Source organism: Trichoderma evansii (genome assembly GCF_050947405.1).
Source record: "Trichoderma evansii strain SZMC 28006 chromosome Unknown GGI43scaffold_3, whole genome shotgun sequence".
Classification (NCBI taxonomy): domain Eukaryota; kingdom Fungi; phylum Ascomycota; class Sordariomycetes; order Hypocreales; family Hypocreaceae; genus Trichoderma; species Trichoderma evansii.
In genome coordinates, this window is record NW_028145203.1 from 267,927 (window position 1) to 289,363 (window position 21,437).

At 50.6% G+C, this 21,437-nt stretch overlaps 8 protein-coding genes across 8 annotated transcripts; 2 read left to right on the forward strand and 6 right to left on the reverse strand.

Annotated features, from left to right (window-relative positions):
- Positions 1-236: 236 nt before the first annotated feature.
- GGI43DRAFT_380188 (copper metallochaperone ATX1) lies at positions 237-574 on the reverse strand (the record flags this gene model as incomplete). The annotated part of the gene is made up of 2 exons (XM_083202944.1): positions 237-400; positions 487-574. The coding sequence occupies 2 exons, from the start codon at positions 572-574 to the stop codon at positions 237-239; spliced, it is 252 nt and encodes an 83-aa protein (XP_083063800.1).
- A 1,002-nt stretch (positions 575-1,576) lies between these two features.
- Positions 1,577-3,370, reverse strand: GGI43DRAFT_235318 (thiolase-like protein). Its single transcript, XM_083200588.1, has one exon. The coding sequence runs from the start codon at positions 3,089-3,091 to the stop codon at positions 1,715-1,717; it is 1,377 nt and encodes a 458-aa protein (XP_083063801.1). The 5' UTR covers positions 3,092-3,370; the 3' UTR covers positions 1,577-1,714.
- Positions 3,371-4,100: 730 nt separating this feature from the next.
- Positions 4,101-5,094, forward strand: GGI43DRAFT_395345 (uncharacterized protein). The gene is made up of 2 exons (XM_083204863.1): positions 4,101-4,308; positions 4,409-5,094. Exons 1-2 carry the CDS (start codon positions 4,167-4,169, stop codon positions 4,945-4,947), a joined length of 681 nt encoding a protein of 226 aa, XP_083063802.1. The 5' UTR covers positions 4,101-4,166; the 3' UTR covers positions 4,948-5,094.
- A 397-nt stretch (positions 5,095-5,491) lies between these two features.
- On the reverse strand, positions 5,492-8,053 carry GGI43DRAFT_420709 (transcription factor domain-containing protein; the record flags this gene model as incomplete). The annotated part of the gene is made up of 2 exons (XM_083207850.1): positions 5,492-7,255; positions 7,373-8,053. The coding sequence occupies 2 exons, from the start codon at positions 8,051-8,053 to the stop codon at positions 5,492-5,494; spliced, it is 2,445 nt and encodes an 814-aa protein (XP_083063803.1).
- Positions 8,054-8,839: 786 nt separating this feature from the next.
- Positions 8,840-9,421, forward strand: GGI43DRAFT_235517 (uncharacterized protein). Its single transcript, XM_083200589.1, has 2 exons — positions 8,840-9,048; positions 9,209-9,421. Exons 1-2 carry the CDS (start codon positions 8,929-8,931, stop codon positions 9,311-9,313), a joined length of 225 nt encoding a protein of 74 aa, XP_083063804.1. The 5' UTR covers positions 8,840-8,928; the 3' UTR covers positions 9,314-9,421.
- A 3,338-nt stretch (positions 9,422-12,759) lies between these two features.
- GGI43DRAFT_395357 (transcriptional repressor TCF25-domain-containing protein) lies at positions 12,760-15,546 on the reverse strand (the record flags this gene model as incomplete). Its single annotated transcript, XM_083204864.1, has 2 exons — positions 14,451-15,546; positions 12,760-14,391 (listed from the first exon to the last, which is right to left on the reverse strand). Coding segments are annotated over exons 1-2 (2,114 nt in total), but the record flags the coding sequence as incomplete, so codon positions are not given.
- An 865-nt stretch (positions 15,547-16,411) lies between these two features.
- Positions 16,412-18,369, reverse strand: GGI43DRAFT_380193 (Scd6-like Sm domain-containing protein; the record flags this gene model as incomplete). The annotated part of the gene is made up of 4 exons (XM_083202945.1): positions 16,412-17,755; positions 17,962-18,205; positions 18,258-18,293; positions 18,353-18,369. 4 exons carry the CDS (start codon positions 18,367-18,369, stop codon positions 16,412-16,414), a joined length of 1,641 nt encoding a protein of 546 aa, XP_083063806.1.
- Positions 18,370-18,961: 592 nt separating this feature from the next.
- On the reverse strand, positions 18,962-19,986 carry GGI43DRAFT_235625 (v-SNARE protein VTI1). Its single transcript, XM_083200590.1, has 3 exons — positions 19,718-19,986; positions 19,248-19,657; positions 18,962-19,193 (listed from the first exon to the last, which is right to left on the reverse strand). Exons 1-3 carry the CDS (start codon positions 19,895-19,897, stop codon positions 19,106-19,108), a joined length of 678 nt encoding a protein of 225 aa, XP_083063807.1. The 5' UTR covers positions 19,898-19,986; the 3' UTR covers positions 18,962-19,105.
- Between the last annotated feature and the right edge of the window lie 1,451 nt (positions 19,987-21,437).

Consider the following 21,437-nt stretch of genomic DNA (forward strand, 5'->3'; position numbering starts at 1 on the left):
ATTGAGAAAGGTCTTGTGTAAACTCGATCCCGCCTACTAGTCCCGTGGAAAAGGAGAGCTGACAACTCAGCAGATATACTTCGTCAAGACATCACCCTCATAGCGGACGTGGAAGTTTAAATGGAATTTGAAGATTCATTATTTCATTAAACAGACGCTTAAAATATTCGCCATATGTAGTTGCCTCGCAACATCTTGTTCGCTTTCATTTTCCTCCTCTGCATCCTTTCTTTTCTTTACGCAGAAGCAGTAACCTCGACTGACTGAGAGACACCGTCGGCAGTGGCGGAGTTGATCTTCTTGCCAGTCTTGTAGATCTTCTCCAAGACGGTCTCGTAGGGCAGGGCGGTGACGACGGTAGCGGACTGGTTCTCGAGGGAAACCTCGTAGCTGTCGACGCCTGGAAGAGCAAACTCTGTCAGCACTGCTGCTACTGCTGCTGCAACAAGGGAGGAGGGCAAAGATGCCAAGAGGATGATGACATACCGTCGAGCTTCTTGAGGACACGGTCAATGGCGCCAGAGCAGCCGCCGCAGGTCATGGTGACATCGAACTTGTAGGTGTGGGAAGACATTTTTGCTTGAGGATGGAGTTTGTGGAAGTTGAAAAAGTGTTGGTGACGAAGAAGTTCGTTGTTGTGAAGAGGTTGAGTGCGTTGATTGATTGGATTGATTATCTGTCTGTTTGGAAGAAAAGTTGCGAGACGAACACTTCTCTTATAAACTGCACGCGCTGACCACCCGCCGGATTAATCAGATTAATAATTGATCCTTTGCGCTGATATCGCAGCCGCCAACGGCAAGAACCCCACCAGGAATAGGGAAGGTCGTCACGAAAGCGCAAATTGCGCCACGGCCTCGCTGTAACTGTTTGTGTCCCAAGGGGGATTAAAGTACCAGCTACTTCTATTTCCAGACATGCTGACGCGATTTAAAGCCAAACTAACTCGTGTTCCTGCGTACCAGGTACGTTAAACCTTATCCGCTAGAAACAATACCCCGCTAAGAGAAGGAGTTAGCTGCGGCGGGGGCTCCAAATGAAACTTGCTCACTCGTTTTGGACCGGCTGCTACCGAGACGTGAAACGCAGCAGGAGGCGACTCGAAGAGGACAGAATCGACAATAAGGAGGCACAACACTTATCAATAAGGATAAAGAAGAGCCCTTTTTTCTCTTTAATTCCTTCATTTTTAAAACTTGCTCATATGAAAAGGGGAAAACTATTGTTTTGTTCCTCGCTTCCCCTTTTCCCACTGTGTTGAATCTGTCTCGTCCGTTCTGATACAAGCTTGCGGTATTTGTGCCGGATGCATATCACGGAGTACAACACGCCAATAGAAACACGAGGAACGAGACAAGGAATGCGATATTCGGCACAAACAGCGCAAGCTTGTGTCAGCAGTTCATCCTGCTTCTCATCTTGATAATCATTGGTAACCATTCATATTCATATCATACTCATAGTTACAAGGTGGTAATTCAACCATATACCAAAAGTGGTAATATCTATCATAGCCGTAAGTAGTAATATGTATCACAACCAAAGGTAGTAATCCACGATTCAAAAAGAAAGAAAATAAAGTTAAGACGAAAAGAAAAGTACGTCATTATGCATAGGCTATGCTGTCGTTATATATAAAAATTCCATACTATAATACACGCAAAAACAAGCTTATTCATAGCCCATAATCGTTTTTACTTCACAAAACGCTTTTTTAGAATCGCGACTGGACCTTGTCCCGCGTCTCCTGCAGCGCATAATCATTCCTCGCCTTCTTGCTCATCACCGCATCTGCCTGCGCCTTTGTGAATCCCTTCGCCTCCACCGCCGGGTTGTATCCCAGCTTGTTGATCTTGCCCACCGTCTCAGAGTCAACCACCGGCGCGACCTGGCCATCAGCTCGCCTCAGAACAGTCACCACCACGGCGCCGCCCAATCCTAGATTGTGAGCCATGGCGTGCTTTGTGTTGGGAACAGCACGGTTATTCGCCCAGCCACGCAGATGCCAGACCAGCTCAGCGCACTGAGCAATACCCGTGGCACCCAGAGGATGACCCTTTGAGGTGAGGCCACCAGAGGGATTGATCAGGTACTTGCCACCGTAGGTAATGTCACCGTTGCGGACCAGCTCGTGCGCCTTGCCCTTGTCGCTGAGCCCCAATGCGTCGATGACGAGCAACTGGTTGGTGCTGAAGCAGTCGTGTAACTCGACAACCTGCACGTCACGAGGAGTAATGCCCGCCTCAACAGTGGCCTCCTTGACGGCGTGCCGAATCATCTCGTCACCCAACAGTTGGATATCACTCTTCGAGTACAAGCTTGGGCCATCCGTAGCCAACGACTGTCCCGCAATCAAGATGGCCTGCGACTTGAGATGCGGCCTCTTATCCAAAAACGCCTGTGAGACGAGAATAGCCGCCGCGCCACCGTCCGAAGTCGGGCAGCACTGCAGCTTGGTCAACGGCTCGTAAATCATGGGCGACTTGAGAATCTCATCAAGCGTGTACACCTGCTGGAACTGCGAGTAGGGGTTATTCGGCGAGTGCGCGTGGTTGACGCGCGCAATCTCAGCAAAGTCCTCAGCCTTGGCGCCGTACTTCTCCATGTACTCCCTGCCGCCGTTGCCAAACATCTGCGCCGTTCCCGGAGCGTTGGTGACGCCCCTCGTCTCAGCCATCTGCTTGACAAACAGGCCCGTCGGGCTCTCGCGGTCCTTCCAGAAGCTCTGCAGGCTGCCCGGGTTCATCTTCTCAAAGCCCACCACCATGACGCAGTCGTTCATGCCGCTGGCAATGAACTGGCGGCCCATGGCCAGGCCCGTGGACCCCGTCGAGCAGTTGTTGTTGACGTTGTAGACGGGAATCTTGGTCAGGCCGAACTGGTAAAACACGCGCTGGCCGGCGGTGCTGTCGCCGTAGCAGTAGCAAGCGATGCCCTGCTCGACATCGTCGTAGTTGATCTGCGCGTCCAGGAGCGCCTTGACGCCGGCCTCGTAGCCCAGTTCTGTGTAGTCGACTTTGCCCCGGGGCTTGATGAACTTGGTCATGCCCACACCAAGGATGTAGACCGGAGCCTTTTGTTTGGGAGCCATGGCTGCAATTATCTTTAATTAATTTTTTATTGATGGTTCACGTAAAGCATGTAAAAGATTCCACCTTCATCTGACGCCGTCACCGCCCTTGTATATATATAGGTAGTAGGAAATACAAGCTGACATTGCTTACGGAGTATACGGAGTATCTGCATCCCTTGCCGATAGAATGCGGGGAGGTGCGCTGATCTCAAATCCGGGCCGCCATGCCGAGGTTCGTTTGGCGGCGGTCCGTCGTATGCGTATTACCCGATTTAGCCAAATATTCCTATACTGGCCAAGCACATGGTGCCTCTTGTGGAAATATGATTGCAGCTCGAGCACATGTGAGCTCCTTCGGTGCTCGCTATTATCTTAATCCGGAAACAAGTTTGGCTATTCTACGAGTGTGTGTAAAGGCCAGCCGAGGTGCAGCGAGTCAATTACCTGCTCCTCACAGGTTATACTGCTGAAAAATATGGCTGACTGAGCCTCCTCGGCAAGCCGGAGTTTTTGACCAGTAATGGTAAAAGGCACCGACTAAACATTACTGACTCCTTCACAGGCACGAGGCTCATGATTTACAAAGAAAAACGACAATGGCAAACTGCATTTGTAACCAAGTTGCCAAGAAAGGGGATGAATAATTCTGCTTATATAAATGACACCTTCAGCCATCCAAGTCATGTGACGTAATCCCTAACAAGCACGGAGTGTGATGGGCCTTTTCGGAGCAATAGTCCGAACTCTGACCGGCCGAGTGTCACGGCTCCGAACTTTATATATGTGTATATATCGGCCGAGTGGACAAACTCTTTCAAATCTGCCGAATGGCATTACGAATGAAGGGAAATGAATGGAAAGGAGGAAAAGTATTTAAAGAGCGTAAATCAAACAACTCAGAGGCTTTGTAGAAATCCATCATCAATCCAAGACATTTTCTAAACTTGATTTGGGCATATTCTCATAACTATACTAATATCTGCTCTTTGATTCACTTACACCCCCTCATTTATCTCGTCACACGAAGAGCAACATCAAAATTGAACATCAATAATATTATACTTTTTATAAAACTACTCTAAAAAGACAGAAAATGCACATCTTCATCTCCGGAGCCACTGGCCGCAACGGCCGTCTCGCTCTCGCCGAGGCCCTCTCGCGCAACCACACTGTCACCGTCCTCGCTCGCGATCCCACCTCTCTCGAACCACACCCAAACCTCACAGTCATCAAAGGTACTTAAAAATTTCATTTCTTTTTCTCCAAAATTCAAACTCTTTTCCACATAAGATAAATTCCAAGACCATACAACGAAAGCTAATACCCGCCATACAGGAACTCCTACCTCCCTCCAAGACGTCCAAACCGCCCTCTCAACACCAGAACCCCCCTCCGCCATCCTCACAACCCTCAACCAACGTCGCGTATCCGAAAACCCCTTCTCACCATTATCCCCCGACACCCCTCCCGACCTCCTCACCTCCACCGCAAAGATCCTCCTCTCCGCCATTGCAAACACAAACTTCAACGGCCATCCTCCCAAAATCATCATAAACTCCCTCTTTGGCGCGCGCGAATCCATGAACAACATGGCTTGGCCGCTTCGCGCCGTGTTAAACCACAGCACCATGAAGATCGCCATCAAGGATCATAACAACATGGACGAATTGATCCGCAATAGCGGCGTGCCTTTTGTTTTTGCTCGGGCGGCAAGATTGACCGAAGGTCCAGCCGAAGCAGTCAGGATCTGGCCGGACAATGGGCAAGGCTGCGGCTGGAATGCGGTCCTTAGCAGGGCTAGCTTGGCAGAATGGTTGATTAAGGCAGCTGAGGTGAGCGAATGGGATGGAAGATCCCCGGTGCTGACAAAATAGCAAGCAAGGAACGGGGGTTGCAAGCGAGGTTGGTGTGATTAGAAGACAGGATGGTAGAGAGGAGTGCGATTTTCTTTCCAAGTATAGACAATGTTTTTCGGAGAATACATCAGAATAGGCAGTCACATGTTAAAAGAAACGAGGAAAATTAAATAATAAAACCGTCATACATATTGCTATGCCGTACGGGTGCTAACCCTCTTTTACCTAGCCATGCGTCCTTCGTGTATTGTACAAAAAGCCAGCTGAAACATAAAATGTTTCCTCATCCTACTCCAAAAAAATTCACGCGCAATGGGTATCTCCTTTCCTTCTCTCTTTCTCTCTTTCTCACGAGAGCCATCCGAAACTCGACTAATGTCACCTTGCTCAAAGAGCCCAATTCTCACCAAGATCTCATACCGAGCAGTTTTCCTATAGAGGAAGGGAACTTGTAACCATATTCATCGCTCATCCAAGCCGTAGCAGATAACAATAAGGTAACAAGGAAGATGAAAGATTTACACAGAAAATGAACAGAAAAAAGTCTCCGCAGAGACTGGTATCAATCCCAACCATCCCACATTATCCAGCCGCCAAACTCATGGGTGTGATCCGACATGCCTCCCATGCCGTACCCTTGCTGTATATATGGCATCCTACCATGAGCGTACGCATCGCGTTGGTATTCATTAACATTACCCAATGATGGGTTACGGAGTTTTTCCATCGTCACATTGCTGGCTCTCAAACAAGCATTCAGCAGGTCAAACAAATTGTTCGTAATCTCCTCGCTTCGAATATCGGCCTTTCTCACGCTCTCCAGCACAACAGCGATGCAGAGAATGTCCTTAAGATCGCTGCCACGAACTTGCCCAACGAGCAATTCGATTGATTTTTGCACGGTGCTAATGAGACGCGACGGCGACCAAAGCATCAAGTCATCTGGGACATAGTTCGGGAATGGGATATAAGACGGCATATCGTCTGAGGGCGCTGGCGAAGCCCTGATTCCTTGCTGAGCGAGCACGCTGCTGCTGACAGAAGGACGAATAGCCGTTTTGATAAAATAGCACACGCTCAGCGAAGCCTGGATCAAGTCTCGCTTCAGCAACTGCATATACATTTGATAAATGTCGTCAAAATGCGGCAAAGTGGGATCCAGCTCGTCGAGATATTTTAATATCACCATACAGGATCGAAGATATGCTCGTGAGATGAGCGTCGGAGCCTCGGGGGCTGCCATGGCAAATGGCCGATACAACGCAAGCAGAGGCCGTCGCACATGCATATCGAGAATGACCCGGTTTCGCCAGAGTCTGCTTTTCCCAATATCATTGAGGGCATGCCGCGGAAATATATAGTTGATGTCTTCAATGAATCGCTCTAGCTTTCCACCTACATCCAGCACCTCCTGGTAGTCACGGATGGTGTCGATGCGGTTAATCATATGGGCCACCTTCATCCGCGTCGGGAGGGTCATGGACGCATAGACTTGCATCTGACTATCTGTTACTTGATCCAGGGGCCTCGAGGGTGGCAGCTCAGTCATCTCTGGAAAGAGCTCGTTGTCGTCCAGATTTCGCGGCGGCCGACAGGTATAGTCGCCCTCACGAGTGAGGCAGGGCATATTAGCGAGGATTGACATGTACAAGTCCATGTCTAGAACTGTAAACCACAGCCTCCTTCTAATCTCGCCGTGGAATGGGGTCATTCGCGGCTCAAATTCTGAAGGATCCCTGTGAAGGCCCATGGACATGGCCATGCGGACCACGAATCCTAGTTGGTTCCAGGCATCTTGGGGACGTGTGATGATCATCCTCTGTGCGAGTAGCAGAAGCACCTCAACCTGCAACGTAGCAAGCTCAATGAGCTGCTTGCCTTTCAAGCTATCCAACCAAATCCGAATCAATGCACAGGCTGTCGGGATGTGCACACCTGAGTCTATGCGCTCGGTAGCTAGGCCCCTGGACTTCGATTCATATCTGGATGACACCGCTATCACGGACAGCATCTGCGGAAGGAAATGTTCTGGCTGCGGCTTGCCCTCCCAGTACTGATTATACTGTTCCGCAAAAGTCGGGACATGAATGATCCTGTACTGTGTCTCTGATGTCTCGATATAAGCAGTCACTAGTCGATCACAGATGGCCCTTTTCGGCAGGATATCTGTCATTCTCTTGTGAATTGGCATCATGGAGTCCACAAATACGGTAATTGGAGTTAGTGCCTTGGCCGATTCAGTTCGTATATGCTTATGTAGGACTTCAAAGCTGGGGAAAGGCTCTCGCTGGCAGTTGTGGGTTACATATGCTTTTGCATCGTCAAACTAACAAGCAATGTCAAGTCAGCCATTTGTCGATGTACAATAGCGCATTAAAAAGCAAGAGCACGTTCTCTGTCGACTGCTTATTTGATTTATATCCAAACACCCATCCATACTTACCAGATTCAACAGCACTCGAGGGTCATTTTGCCCAAAATATCGAGTTCGCAAAGCATCGCGCTTCACCGTCAACCCCCGTATAGTCTCTGGCGCTGCCGCAACTATCCTGCCCCCGCCAAGGTCGGTTCTGCTCGAGCTTCGTACGAGCATGTGCTTCTCTAGTCGTTCCATTCGTATGGAAAGGTCCTCAAGCATCGGGAGGCTCGTAGAATCGGTAGGTCTTGCTGGCCTAGCTGCAGAGGGAGCTTCGTTGTACGGACTACTGGCCATGGGAGGGATGGTGCTGTGCGAAAAGTTGCGCTTGGCTGGCCGGCTGGGCTCAGCAGCCTCCGCGTCTGAGCCATCGGACAGGTTGGCCGACTCCTGATCAGGCGCGTACTTGCAGTCACGGTTCGCCTTGTGGCATTGCGAGCAGGGCAAGGCACGATCGCAGCGAAGCTTGCGCTTTCGACACTCTGTGCATGACTTGACAGGCCTTGGTCGCTTAACGCTGCGCTGGGCAGTCTGCTGGTGTTGGTGTTGCTGCTGCTTCTGCGCTTGGTGGTGAAGTTGTTGCTGCGACGACTGTGTCACCAGGCCGAGGTGTTGGTGCGGGAGCTGTCGCGGCGAAGGCTGCTGAGACATTGAGGAAGTGTCGTAGGGACTCGCTCCGTCACTCGGATTGGAAGCATCAACACCCATGGCGGCGGGCGAGGGAGCCACTGCCGACTCTGTGATGGAAGGATACGTATGCATTGAAGCCATCTGGTGGGCACGGCTGGCATAGAATAGGGCAGAGATGAGAATATGGGGATGGGAGATTGTATATTAACGGCCAAACGGCCGAGTAATTCGGCCGAGTCGGAGGAGAAGGGGTGGAGGGCAAGATTGGAAACAGTATCGACCCTCGACTAGCGGAGAATGCTTGTGATGTCAAGGAGACGATACAGGTCGCTTATCAAAATTCGGTAGCACGCCAAGCATAGCGACAAGGCAGAGAGGGTGACAAAGGCCGTGAGATAAGGCAGAGGGAAAGGGAGGGGAGGTCAGAGAGGATTGGAGGCTGTGGCTTGAAAAAGAGAGACTGTTCTGACTCTCTTCCTTCTTTCTTGTGCTCACACACCACACACTCGTCTCTCTCGTCTATCTTTGTCTCTCGTCTCTCACAGGCAGTGAGAAGCAGGCAGTCATGCAAAGGCCCAGAGTGATTGGTCAACGAATAGCCCGTTTCAGCAGTTCCTCCACGCAGCTAATGTGCGTCTTCGCGGATTTGCGTCTCCCAAAACGGAAAAAGAAATACAAAGATCTCTTTTGTCTCCAACAGCCTGCGATCTGGCCGGTGTATTGATGAGACGGAAGCTGGGTGTGAGGTTGTGATTGGCGTGGGCTGGACCCCATGTCAGAGCCAAAGCTGCAGTGCACACACGGAGTAGTCCGTACCTATTTTCCGCCCTTTTTTTGACTTCTATTTTTCCTTCAGCCAGCGCATGCCTAGCAGCTAATTTTCTGGGACCATCTAGCTCGCAGAAGCAAAATGTATCAAACGGGCTGGTCTTAGCGAGACTGTCGGCCGAACCATGGCCCTGCCCTTGCTTGCTGCAGAACGTCAAGCGTCGCCGGTCTGTGTGTGGGCGGGGCCCAGGTCCGGAGCTACTGCGCGACGGCCAGGAATGGCTTCGACCGGGCACAAAGTTAAGGTAAAAAGGAGTCGACGCAACAACCTTTGATCTTGGTTGGACAGGATCCGATCATCAGACTGCGCCGGGGACCTCACGGCAGCGCCACAACCACGTGACGGGGGGATTTCCCAACAACAACGACGTCGTCTAGAGCGCTGACCCTGATGGCCCATGGCAGGTATTACATGCGATAAGAAATAATATGCCTAATGGTGAGATCTCCTATCGGCAGTTGCCAGTGACAGCGGACGCTGTAAAAATCAGGATAATTTGGCGCGGTTAAAACAGCCTTTGCGCTGGGCAAGGCAGGCAAGCATTCACCCGGCTCCATCAGGCAATTAAGGTTGCCATTACTCCGATGCTTATACCAGAGGCCAACACCACAGGCCGTGATGAGTGCCAGCGAAAAGTAAAAAGCAAGGCTCTCACTCGTCTCGTACTACAGAGCACTGCTTTTCTCTACCTTACTGCTTCGTATACCGATATGCCACCAGCATGAATGCATGTATACGAGTACGGACGTGGGAACCAACCAAACCGAGTATCCATCCCAACACCCGCCTGTCATATCGCCGGTCTGGCTGGGGTCTTCGGTCAAAAACTCTGGTCTGTGCAAGGCCCAGCAAGCTGTCACAGATATGGAGCTATGATGCCTCCATTCCACTTTGGTATTACAGGCGTCTTATGCCTCCACGGTAGCATCCTGAGTACCTAGGTAGTGGCAGAGAGGTTGGTAGCACCGGAGCAACAAGTTGTAGCAGTTTGTAGTGTTGATCTTAGTCGTGCTGCAGTCACTAATACCGATACCACTTGACAGTACCACCTACTACTACCAGGTACAGGCCCATCTCGGATTCAGATTCAGCCTTGGGGGATATACTAGTGTCTCATCCCCAAAGTGTCCACGGCCAATCATCCACTTGCATATTTTTGTACACACCTACAGTACGTCGGAATCGTTCATTCACTGCATTGCAGCTCTCCTGTCAGCAGCGCTCTTGTGCGGCAAGTTCCTAAAAGTATGAAATCCCGCTAGCTTTAGCACTAGCAGCGCCGGATCCCTGAACGCTCTTCAGCGCCTTGCAGCCGCAAAAAGCAAGGGGGTCCGGCGGCTCGTGCGAGGGTGGGTGCTGGGGGGGTAACGTCGTGGGCGATGCGGGTTCATCAGAGAAAAAAAAAAAAAGTCGTCCGTGGGCAGTAATACCAAATCGATATAAGCGGTAACATTGCCGTGCCTGCAGCGCCGCCGGAGCACTTGGCCGCTTTCGAGCAGCATTTCCTAGGCCATCGCCAAGTCTTGACGGAGCAGATACGGCTTTAATTGCTGACACGTTTGGTCGGTATTACTAGTGAGAAAAAAGGGCTGAGACCAGAGCAGCAAGAATCAGAGAGATCCAAACTCTCCAGAACGGCGGCAGTTACCGCGGGTTGTACATACAAATCGCCCAGGCTAAGGAGCCAAACCTCCGATTCTTACCACTTCCAGCGCAGCTACGACTAATATCGAACACACCACCATGCTTCCTTCGCCCTTAGCCTCGGAGCAGCTTTTTCTTAGTGCTGTTTTAGCATTGCAGTCCTAGCCGAGTCCTAGCTGAGCCCTTTTGTTGCTATGGAGCCTCGCTCTTCCCGGCCGAGTGCTACGACACCCGGGTCGGACGAATGGCCTTGCAGCTATTCGCACGTCTACGCCGAGAGTGTGTACTGGATTATGCAAGACACGTATCTAGGCTCAGAGAGGGATCGTCGATGCAACCAGTCCGCCAGCGTAGCTGTTGCAGGTGGCACTACCGAATACTACTGCGATTGTGCTACGTGCTAGCAGTAGCATGTATATTATATTGCTTGTAGTATATGCCAGCATGTACTGTAATAGGCAACTTGGAGTAGCGGTATATGTATGTACGCAGTAGCAACGCAGTAGCATCACAGTAGTGCTCAGCTCTGAGGCAGCAGCTTTTCAGCTTGGCCAGCATCACTCTCCTGAGGCAAAGCTCCGACCGCTCTCCTTGTTTACGCGTATTTACACGCAAAGAGCAGCAGCACCGCTGCTTGTTCTGCTTGTAGATAGTCCTTGTCTCGCAAGACAGAACAGAAAGGCTATAGTTTTGGATAGAAACCCACTTGTTTTACCAGACCGAGTCACAAACCCGTCCCCGTCAACCTCAAATGTACTCACGGACCGGCATTGACCCTTTTGCCTGGTCTTGCTCTCTCTCTTTGTTCCCTCTTCCCCCTTCAATTTGTTTTTCTCCGCGGCGCCTCGACATTAAGCCCTTGAGATGCAGTTCAGTTCAGCCGCTTCTTTCTTTTTCCTCCTCTTCTCATCGGACAGCATACCCATAACGGTAGAACGCGAGTTACGGGTTAGGGATTACGGTCGAGGCAGGGGGTATAGCTTTAACCGTCCCTGGCTGCAGCAATAGTAGCAGATTCGTCATTCATTGGCTGCAGCTATAGTCGCAGATTCATCGTCATTTGTTCTAGGCGTTGCCTGACGGATAGCCGCCAACTGAGAGCAGCATAGCATGGCCCGTACGGGACAAATCCCATTGCCGACTCGGAATTTGACTCCGGAATTGCAGGCATCCTACATCTCCCCCTCCCTAGCCAAAAACTCCCCGTCTTTCTCGGCTCCTCAAGGCTAAAAACAAAAGAAGACAAAGCGAAAAACAGGGCAATCGGCCGATATCTGACACAAACGGGAAATTCCTGTAGATATTCCACTAGCCAAGAGTTGTTAGCGCAAAGCCTCTCGACGTACGTTTCTTGCCAGGCGCGCCTTTTCTAATCTCCACAGCTCGCTCTTCGCCCTATTCGCCGCCATTGTAAACCAATTCAGCCCGAGCAAGATTTGGAATTATGTTCTTGGTCCCTGCATACTCATTTTCCCATTTGCTCTTCTCTCTGTCTCTCTCTGCCCCTCATCTATCTCTCTCCATCTCTCTCTTTTCGTGGCGGCGGGCGTGGCCAAAGCATCATCATCATCCTCTCCCCCGGAGCTAGCACTTCCTTTTTTGGCCGGCGTGTATAAATAGATTCCGGGCCTTTACACACAAGGTTGATGAGATGACGGAGTGGATCTCATCCCGGCCACCCTCAACCTTTTCTGCCCAGTCTTTTTTGCACCGCCCGACGAAGCTGGGAGCAAAGACCGTAGAGTGAGAAAATAGAGACGCCGTAGTGTTTTAAAAATATCTCAAACAGTCGGCATATAGTAGCGCGCTTACCATGTAATATCAGATTATTCACTCTCTACCGGGGCACAGCGATAAACGCTGCAATCCCCTGATTGGGCAACCAAGCGAGAATCTAGTCAATTTGGCTTGATGCGCTCTTTTGTCATGTCATTGCCATGTAACAACAAATCCATCTCCAGCCAAATCGGCAAATACCGACATCTCTTTTCAGACAACGCGCGCGCTCTCAACATGGAAACTTGAGCGCCACCTGAATCAGTCAATACATGCTTTAAGTATTGTTATACTCCTCCGTACATGTAGTATAAGCTAATACATAGTTATTACAATCGTTCCACTATTACGTAGTAAACAAAACCACCATCAGTCCCTGTATTTAGTCATCACTTCTCTCATACACCGAGGGAATCAGATAAGTAGTGTAGGGCTTGGCATGATCGACTCTGGTCATCAGCAGTACCGCTAGTATTGCTATTAATACTTTTGTTCTACTCCGAAGGATCATCCTAGATAGAGCGGCAGACGGCTCGGAAAAAGGCGAGGGCGGGTACTTGCTTATACCTGCATATCCTAGAATCCTACCTGCACGCATAGTACTAGTAGATGACGCTTCCATGGTTATATAATTAAGACAACTATACTGCGGAATAGTGGTGCTTCATCTCACTATAGCGGCTTCTAAACTACCATGATACGTGCTGACCAGCTTGATGACCAGCTTGATGACCAGGCAGGGTGACAGCAGCCAGGGCAGATTTGCCCAAGTATGGATGCACGGATGCACGGAAAAGCTCATTATCAGCAGTCATCCAATAGGACAGAAACTACCGCTTAAGGCAAATGCATTCTATATACTCATAGCCCTGTAGCAGTGTGCACTATCTACGAGCTTCATCGTCGTCATTTTCCTCCTCCTCCCCTCCTGCTGCCTCATGGCCCCCGGTCTCCGTCGCATCTGCCGCCCCGGCACCACGTCCAAATCCAAACATTTGCATGAATCTTTGCATGAGCCCTTGGTCCTCAGCGTTCTCCAACGCCTCATTCTCAACATCCTGCTCAAGCCCCTCACTCGTAGCATTCCCTTCGCGTCCAAAATCCCCAGCTTCACCGTTGGCCCATTGTTGCAATGCTAGCATTTGGTGTCCTACTGGATTTCCTTCGTCTTCTTCATCTCCAGCAATTGCCCCTCTGCCCGGCTGCCCAATCAACTCTTCCACCTGGGCAAAGAACTCCTCGAGAGCCGCAGGGGGGTGCCCCCTGGTGGTCTGCCGCTCGCGCCAGGGGAGCCTGCATCCTTCTGCCGTAAAGATGTTGTCTTCCTCCGCGGGCGGCAGTGGATCGAATTCGTAATTGGGCTGTTGATCAAATACATCCCACGGCAGCAGTCCCATGAGAGATGTCTCCCCATTTAAGAAAACCAACCTGGCGAGGCCCATGTCAATTGGGAGATCGATCGCGGCCTCTGTTTTATCAATGTCCGCTCGATCGATACTCTTGGCAACATCTTCCAAGAGTGACTTTGCTTCGGGGCTATTCCACAAATCCCCCACTTGATGCACATATAGTTGCGTCAAAAAGGGGCGGGTGCCTCCCTCAGCCTTGACACCCCAGATAGACGGTGGTATGTCCAGATTCAACGTTTGGAACAAAGCCGAGTATAACCAGGGAACTTTCTTCATTCCATCGACGATATCTTGCCTGGCTTGTTCGATATCGCCAATCTGTAGTTTCGCCAATACTCGGCTTTGGATCAGGTAGGCTGTGTCATCTCGCCCGCCTTTTGTGTCTAATTGGCCCAAGAAATCGAGGAGCCAATCCGATTCGTGTGCCTTGAGGGCCAGAGAGTGAATCATATGTCTCATCGCATAAGGATCGCTGCGATCCAGAGAATAGAGCAGCTTCGCCCACTCCAGTGCAGTCTTATAAGTTCCCTTCCTGATAAGACTTTTTATGTAGTGGTATCCGGCGAGCCAGAATTGGCGATTCTCCGGTCTCCTGAAATCCAAGCGAGCCATTCCATGCTCGAGATTTTGCTTAAATGACGAGAGTGCCACTCGGCCAAAGCTGAACAAAGCGCGCTCACATAGCTCTGCAGAGAGAGCCATGTTCTGGTCTTGCTTTGCCACGCTGCTCACCTGGAGTAAAGTCGAAACATGATAGGCTGCCCAATGTATATCAGTAAAATGTTCAGCATTAACAAGAGTTCAAAGCTCTACTCACGAAATCTTTTGAGCAGGTACACCATCCTCATAGGGTCTCCCATCTGCACCTGTACGAAAAACATGGTTTGAACGTCGTCGTAATCCTTGTTGTGTACATAAGTGTATTCGACTCCATTTCCATCGGCAGTCTTGCCGAGCTCTTTCATGGACAGGCCTCCAGTCGGTCTCAACGGCCAGTGCTCCCTCCCATGAATAAAGACGTTGCGTTTCCGAGAGCTCTCAGGCAGCTTGCGGTCGTCCGTCGGCCACTTGAGGAAAGTTTCAATGTCCATCTGTTGCGGCATACCCCTTCGGCGTGCCCCGCGGCGCTGCTCCTCGTCGTCCACCGCTGCTGACTCAATGATGTCCCGGCCGAACAGGTTTCGCATTTCATTGGCGACTTTGAGGTTATAAGGGTTGGTTTTCAGAATGTTGTTGAGCGTTGAAGCATTGTTCTGAGCTGATCCATCCTGAGCCCGCGGCTCAATTTTCAACTCTCTGATTGCTCGGTCAATCTCATCATCTTCGCTATGCTCAACATCCTGAGCCTGAGCAGCCGCCTTATTCTTCTTGCTCTTCTTCTTCTTCTTTTTGCTCTTTTTAGAAGCAGCTGGAGCTGCTGGTTCCTCCACAGGTGAAACCGGAGCTTTCGGTTCTTGCTCTACCTCTTCGCTCTCATCACCATCGTCACCATCGTCTCCTCCGAGTGCAGCAAACAGATTCGCCCGAGGTTTTGCCACTACAGGAACAATTTCGTCATCGCCACCATCGCCATCGCTGCCTTCAGACTCCTGGTCGACCTTTGCCTCAAGCTCTCTCTGCTTCTGCAGCTTGCGAAGCTGTCTCGTCGACATTTTGGATCTTTATGTAGACCTGGTTACCACGTGTGCCCCTCTTCGATGAAATGAATGATTGATCCAGAGGTTAAAGCAAGAACTTTATAAATCGACGCTCAAATAAAAACACTTCAATTGAAATGGAGGCAGTGCTCCCTCAACAAAATAATGAGTCAAGCTACTATAGTCAGCTGCACAAGACAATTCAGGTGCAAGTCTTAAGCTTCATGCAGTAAAAGGTGAAGTTCAATGCTCCAGGTTAACTTGGCTACGTAGCTACTAAGAACTGATAGGGCTCAGCTTATTATGCGTCACGCCGCCTTGAGCTCTTAGTGGGGCTGAGCGGCAAAACCCACTTCAGCCATGAGTGTTGCCCGAAGACTAGAAACTTCGAATGCTGAAGCTGGTCATTATTCACGGATCTACGCGCCCCGGATCTGTTATAGTTACAATTGCCTTTTTACCAGCATCACCGGGTTAACCTGGAAGCACTTGATATCTTGGTAGGTAACAACCTTTGGGGTTTCCCCCTTCCTTTTCACTCTATTCGGCAACGAGCTGAAAATGCTCTTACCCAGTACGAGATACTAACTTATTAAGCTTCAATTGCCTGACTGCTTTCATCAGACCCGTGTGCTTTGCGTAGAAAATAATACAGAATCATATATCCGCATGCGTTTCCCCAGCTTCATTGACCAGTATAAAGATTCAACTCATTTTTATTTGTATCCCACTCCCGGTGAGGTTATTTGTTCTTCGTTCATCATGTATCCTCATGATTCATGGAATACCCGCCTGTGCTCCATTGAAACGCAATCCGAACTCCGGCATCATCATCGGGTTCCGCGACCGTTGAAAACCGTAGCTCACATCCTGAGCTAAAAGCAAATCAAATATGACTAAACGTCTTCGCAGCTGCTGCAGAGCAGTTTCGAAAGGCAAACATCGCAAGATTTTGGTACATTAGTAAAAAGAGAATTACGGATAGAAAATTGTAGAGGCCCAAATCGTAGTAAGAGCCTATAATGAGGTATTTAAATGTCGCCACATCAGTTCTTGTCTCTGGAGTTTGAGACAGATATTGTTGGTGTCGTTGTTGCCTTACTTTCACTGAGATTGAAAGTCGCCTGGTTCTAAACGAACCTTACTGGCCAGCGGCAGTGGACTGGTATTGTGGGCGAGGGCCTCCTCGACCGCCACGACTATATCCGCCGCGGCCGCCTCGGTTTCCGCGACCACCACGTCCTCCACGTCCGCGGTAGTTTCGGTAGCCCCCGTCAACACTTCCTTGGCCAAAGGTCTCGATGTTCCTGCGCTGCTCTTCGCCTCGCCATTCGCGCCCACCGGGCTTTTGGCCGTTATTCTCAGCTCTCTCTCTGGCTTCACTGGAGATGTTATCAAAGAACGACTTTGATTTGTTGTATGCAACAGGGACCGCGCCTTCCAAAGGCTCAGAACCCTCTGACACGGGAACGGCAGGTGCCTCGTTCGCCGGAGAACCCGCAATGGCTTCCTTCACGACATCTTCCTTGTTAAACTTTGCATTTGACTGGGCAAAGTCGAAATCTGCGTCAGGAACTTCAACCTTGGCAGGACGGCCGCCTCGTCCGCGACCGCGATTGGCATTTCCGCCTCTGACTGCGTTGATTCGCATCTCGTTGACCTTGTTCGTCAAGTTGTCCATGGCATTACCAGCGGGGTTGCCCAGCTGCGCCATAGCCAGTGCTACGGCCGCTCTAGCTGCGCTAGTAGCATCCTGCACGCTGCTTGGTCCAGCAGCGGCTGCAGGCTGAGCGGCTTGAGCCGCCTTTTCTGCTGCAAAGGGAGGCTGGAATGGTTTGTGAGCATGTCCCATAAGAGGCAGAGCTGGCTGGACACGATTGCCTTTGGGTCCGGTAGGAATGGCCTTGGGCGCATCGTGAGCCTTAACAGCTCCGTTTGACGCCAAGTTCGTAGCCACAGCCTTGACCTCTTCAGCCGACGGCTTGGACTCTACTGGAGGAGCTGGCGCGTTGGTAGGCTGTCTTACTGGTTGGGATTTAGGCTCTGTTTGAGGTGCACCCTTGGATTTGTCTGCGCCGGGTCCAATGGGAGGCGGTTTCGACGGATCTTGAGCTGATGGAGGGTTCTCAGGTGCCCGCTGGCCTTGACCGGCTTCAGCGGTTGGGGGGCCGCCAGGACCCGGGGGAAAGGGAGCATTGGCCCAAGGACCTGGGCCACCTGGTCCAGGAGGGAAGCCTTGGCCGGGAGGGAAACCTTGACCCGGAGGAAGCCAGCCCGGAGGTGGGGGGTATGGCATGTTACCAAAGCCTGGTGCAGGCATAGGGCCAGGTCCACCTCTTCCCCAAGAGCCAGGAGGCGGAGGACCGCCATAAAAGTTGTTGGGAGGGTAAGGATGCTGAAATCCTGGGGCTCCAGGAGGGCCACCAGAAGGAGCTCCGGGAGGGGCATTCTGGTTGGGTCCTTGTGCTCCAGGACGAGCTCGAGCCTTTTATTCAACAGTTAGAACAATATTTCAAAAATAGAGTTTGGAATTGAAGCAAGATAAAAATGTCCTTGATAGATCAGAAGGAAGGCAACGGAAATCTCGACATGGTTTGCGCTTTCCGACGGTGACAAAAAGTTTACATCCGCAATATTTCATCATGAAAGGGTAAAATGATTTTGAAAAATATATGAAAGGGTATCACTTACTCCGACAATGGCCGGGTCATCGGGCATAGAAGGAGGGGGCTTGTTCTCCTTGATTGAGGGGTGCTCTTCGATACGCAAGTCTTTCACATCGCTACCGCGGAAGACAATGTATTCGTAAACTTGGTCTGAAGGCGCAATCTCCTCCTGGGGGGCGCCTCTGCGGCCCTCTGTGCCGAATGAGCGAACATTCTCGAGAGACACTGTTGACTCGTCCGAATTGATCTCGTGCAAAGTGCCCACGTAGCTTCACTAGAGGTCAGTGACCGTCTTTGTGAACGAGATGCATATATTCTCACCGAATATCGCTCTTGGAAATGAGTGAAATGCGGGATCTAGAGTCTCTTTTGTTAGCTTAGGGGGAACAATCAAGCGAGGAGGACCATTTGCATACCCTAAGAATTCAGACATGGTGGGCCGTGAGGCCACGTCGACCACGTAGCAAGCTGCGACCAGGGGCTATCAAAAGAAATAGATACAAGAGTGCGCCAATGCGCCAAAGACTGACAAGAAATATTAAGGAATAGTGGTAGGAGAAGAAGAAATTGTCGCGTGAGGGAGGGGGTGGAGGTTGCGGAGAGGGAGTATTGGAGTTTGTGGGAGGAGGAAAGTTTTGTGAGGCTAATAAAAACGATTGGGTAAAAGACTGAGAGCTCGGGAGGAACCCTGTCGTAAGCGGCCGCGTCAATGCCGGCTATGTATCGGATCAATCTCGGCAATATACTAATATACCCCACACTTGTGTCCCAACCACCAACAGCAAGGCTGAAGTCGGCTGACTAGAACTCCGGTCTTATTGGAAGAGGACTTTACAATTATGCTAATGAGAGGAATTTGCGCATGCATGAGGAATTTTTGATACCGAAAACGCTCTATTTGACCTGTATAGTATAAAAAAGGTAAACACAATAAGACATAAATGATGTAGTCTCGACGGGGCGTGCTGAGGAAGAGAGGGTTTCAACGCTATTTAACCTCTGATCTAGCTACCATTATTGTTGCAATTATTGCCCTGCTGCTACCCGTGCTCGCATGATCTGTATGTGCAAATCTGTATTGTGCAAAAAGGAAAGAAAAGAAAGCCAAGCAATAAGTCCAGTTATATAAACTCCGGGTCGCCGATATTACTCCAAGTAAAGCCTTGCTTTCATCGGAACTTGCTGAAAATCACAGCAATGATCAAAAGCACTAAGACGGTAATGATGGAAATTGTAATCACTCGGTTCGTCGCCATGCTATTTACCATCAATATTTTGTGCTTTGCCATTGCCGGTGGGACATTACGTTACCTCCGAGCCATCCCCCTCAAAGTCTTGACGCTGCGGTCAACATATCCTTCGCTATCCAAGAGAGTATCATGCGTATGACGAATAACTTCACCCTGACGATGCAAATCGGCCAGGGTTTCTGCTCCAATAGCCTCTGTTTCGTTGGCGAGTCTCTGGCTGGATAGAAGTCGCTGTGTGCTTCGGTCGAGTCTCTCGGTTCCTGACAGCAGCTGCTGTCGTTGTTCTAAGTTGATGTCTCCCGACGGCTCGTCAGTGTACCGCGAGCCGAAGAGAGCAGCACGGTTAGAGGAAAGACTTGTAAGCTTTCGGCGGCTCGCATCGATGTCGGATTCGTAGTTGCGGAAGCGCTGGTTAACTTTGGCTCGTGCGGACGTGGGGATATTTTGCTTCTCAAGTCGCATTTGGCCGAGCTGTATTTACATGAGAAAAACGTCAGTTTTGTTCATGCGTGGAAAAGTTGGTAACAATACCAGTTCATCTGCCTCCTCCAAGGCGCGCTCAGCCTGGCTAACGGCAGCCTTGCGTGGTTCACCGGACAGATCAGGTATCTGATCTAGCTTTTGCGCCAGGTCAGCCTGTACGAGCTTGAGTTCGGCCTCATAGGAGCTGAAGAGTTCCGAGCCAGCATCTGTGTCGAGAGGGTTCGCCATCTTGCTTATCGAGGCAAGGAGAGCAGCGGAGATAATTCGAGAAGAGACGATCGGCTATCAAAGAGAAATTCCGCTAGAGATTCGCAGAAAAGGGGATTCGGGATGACGGCTTCGAAATTTGCGATGGGTATTGCGTTTTGCTTGGCTTTTTTGATGTTGTTGAGAAATGGCCGTCTCAGATGACCGTAGAAATCGCCGTCATCGTACGTATGCACCCAAATTCGAGACAGGTCGGCTGGGCAATAATAAGAGGGGGTACTGTCTTGCTGCGGGCAGCCATGTACTCTCCCTGCATGATGCCTGCAGCCGAGTACCTTGTCTTAGCGCTTCTCAAAGTAACTCTAAACAGTGCAGCCTATTCCAGCGCAAAGCGACGGCTAAAGCATGGCAGAGTGACTAAGCAGATGGTCCGTGCACTCTGGGCGATATTATCTCTGCACAGCTGCAAGCAAATTTTGCTTTTTTCTTCTTTTCTTCAATAAAGTTGATTCTCCCGGCCTCGAAGAATTTAAAGGCTAAGCGTCTAGTCAATGGCGCAAAGTTGAGATGCCGGGTATATAAGATGCAGGTTATCCTACACGGCGCTTTCAAGAATTGGTGATTCGAATCCCACGTTTCCCGATCCCGTTGAGTGCTCGACATGCCAGCCACCGGCTGCTGTAAGAATAGCGAAGGCGCATAGCGGCCTCATTAGAATGTGGACTGATTCGCCTATGGCGAGGGTGAACCGATAGACAGACGTCGGCCTTTGGTTTTTACCAGCTGAAAGCATGTGATAATGGAGGCAAACAGAAATTTTTGCTCCACTGATGTATCTCCACGTCGAGGCACGTAATTGCATCAGACCATGGTTCTGCTGTAGAGTCTTATGCGAGTGCGTTATCGCATCCTGGCCAGTACCTGGTCGTTGCGTCAAGTCGTGCCCAGTACCGCCTCGTTGTCAAGACAGGTCGTGCTAAGAGTAGCTTATTTCTTCCGGCTGCTATCTGCCACCCACCACCTCAGCCCCTGACGAGATGTGCCGAAATCGTTGGCTTACAAGTCCAGATAGTGGTATTAGGCGCCTTCATCCGTGCTCCATAGCCAGATGTGAGGTAGCATGAGGAGAGAGTTTCACAAGGTCGCAGATTGCAGGTTAATTGAAAGCGTCCACCACCAGCCACCTGTGGCGCTAGCTCAGCCGCTTGCGTCCTCGATCGTTCATGACCCGTCCATGACCCTGGCAGCCCATTAGGAGTACATAAACCACAGAGGAGCCTCTCCTGTAAAATCCCCGACCCGGTGGCCAGATTGTTTGTTTCTGTGGTGATCCGATCCCTTGCTTTCGCGTGTATCAGCAGCACAGACGCAGTACCGAGTACTTACTAGCATAGATCGCTGCATGTACTGCAAGTAAATATGCCCCTGCGAGCAGAACCGCGGCATGTGTGAGTTGTTTGATTCTCCTGCATGCTATCTATTCCGTGTCATCGAATCAGCGCCGCTACACTTATGCAGAGTTCCATCGGTGGCGCCGGCAGCTCCTCCCCCCCTTGCCCTA

What these genes read in the sequence shown, in the direction of transcription:
- GGI43DRAFT_235318 (XM_083200588.1), bottom strand. Translation starts at nt 3,091, where the DNA reads ATGGCTCCCAAACAAAAGGCTCCGGTCTACATCCTTGGTGTGGGCATG.
- GGI43DRAFT_395345 (XM_083204863.1), top strand. Translation starts at nt 4,167, where the DNA reads ATGCACATCTTCATCTCCGGAGCCACTGGCCGCAACGGCCGTCTCGCT. An exon ending in AAACCTCACAGTCATCAAAG is followed by an intron (nt 4,309 to 4,408) that starts GTACTTAAAAAT and finishes CCCGCCATACAG; the next exon opens with GAACTCCTACCTCCCTCCAA.
- GGI43DRAFT_235517 (XM_083200589.1), top strand. Translation starts at nt 8,929, where the DNA reads ATGGCCCTGCCCTTGCTTGCTGCAGAACGTCAAGCGTCGCCGGTCTGT. An exon ending in CGACCGGGCACAAAGTTAAG is followed by an intron (nt 9,049 to 9,208) that starts GTAAAAAGGAGT and finishes GGCCCATGGCAG; the next exon opens with GTATTACATGCGATAAGAAA.
- GGI43DRAFT_235625 (XM_083200590.1), bottom strand. Translation starts at nt 19,897, where the DNA reads ATGGCGAACCCTCTCGACACAGATGCTGGCTCGGAACTCTTCAGCTCC. An exon ending in TGGAGGAGGCAGATGAACTG is followed by an intron (nt 19,658 to 19,717) that starts GTATTGTTACCA and finishes ATGTAAATACAG; the next exon opens with CTCGGCCAAATGCGACTTGA. An exon ending in TTGAGGGGGATGGCTCGGAG is followed by an intron (nt 19,194 to 19,247) that starts GTAACGTAATGT and finishes GATGGTAAATAG; the next exon opens with CATGGCGACGAACCGAGTGA.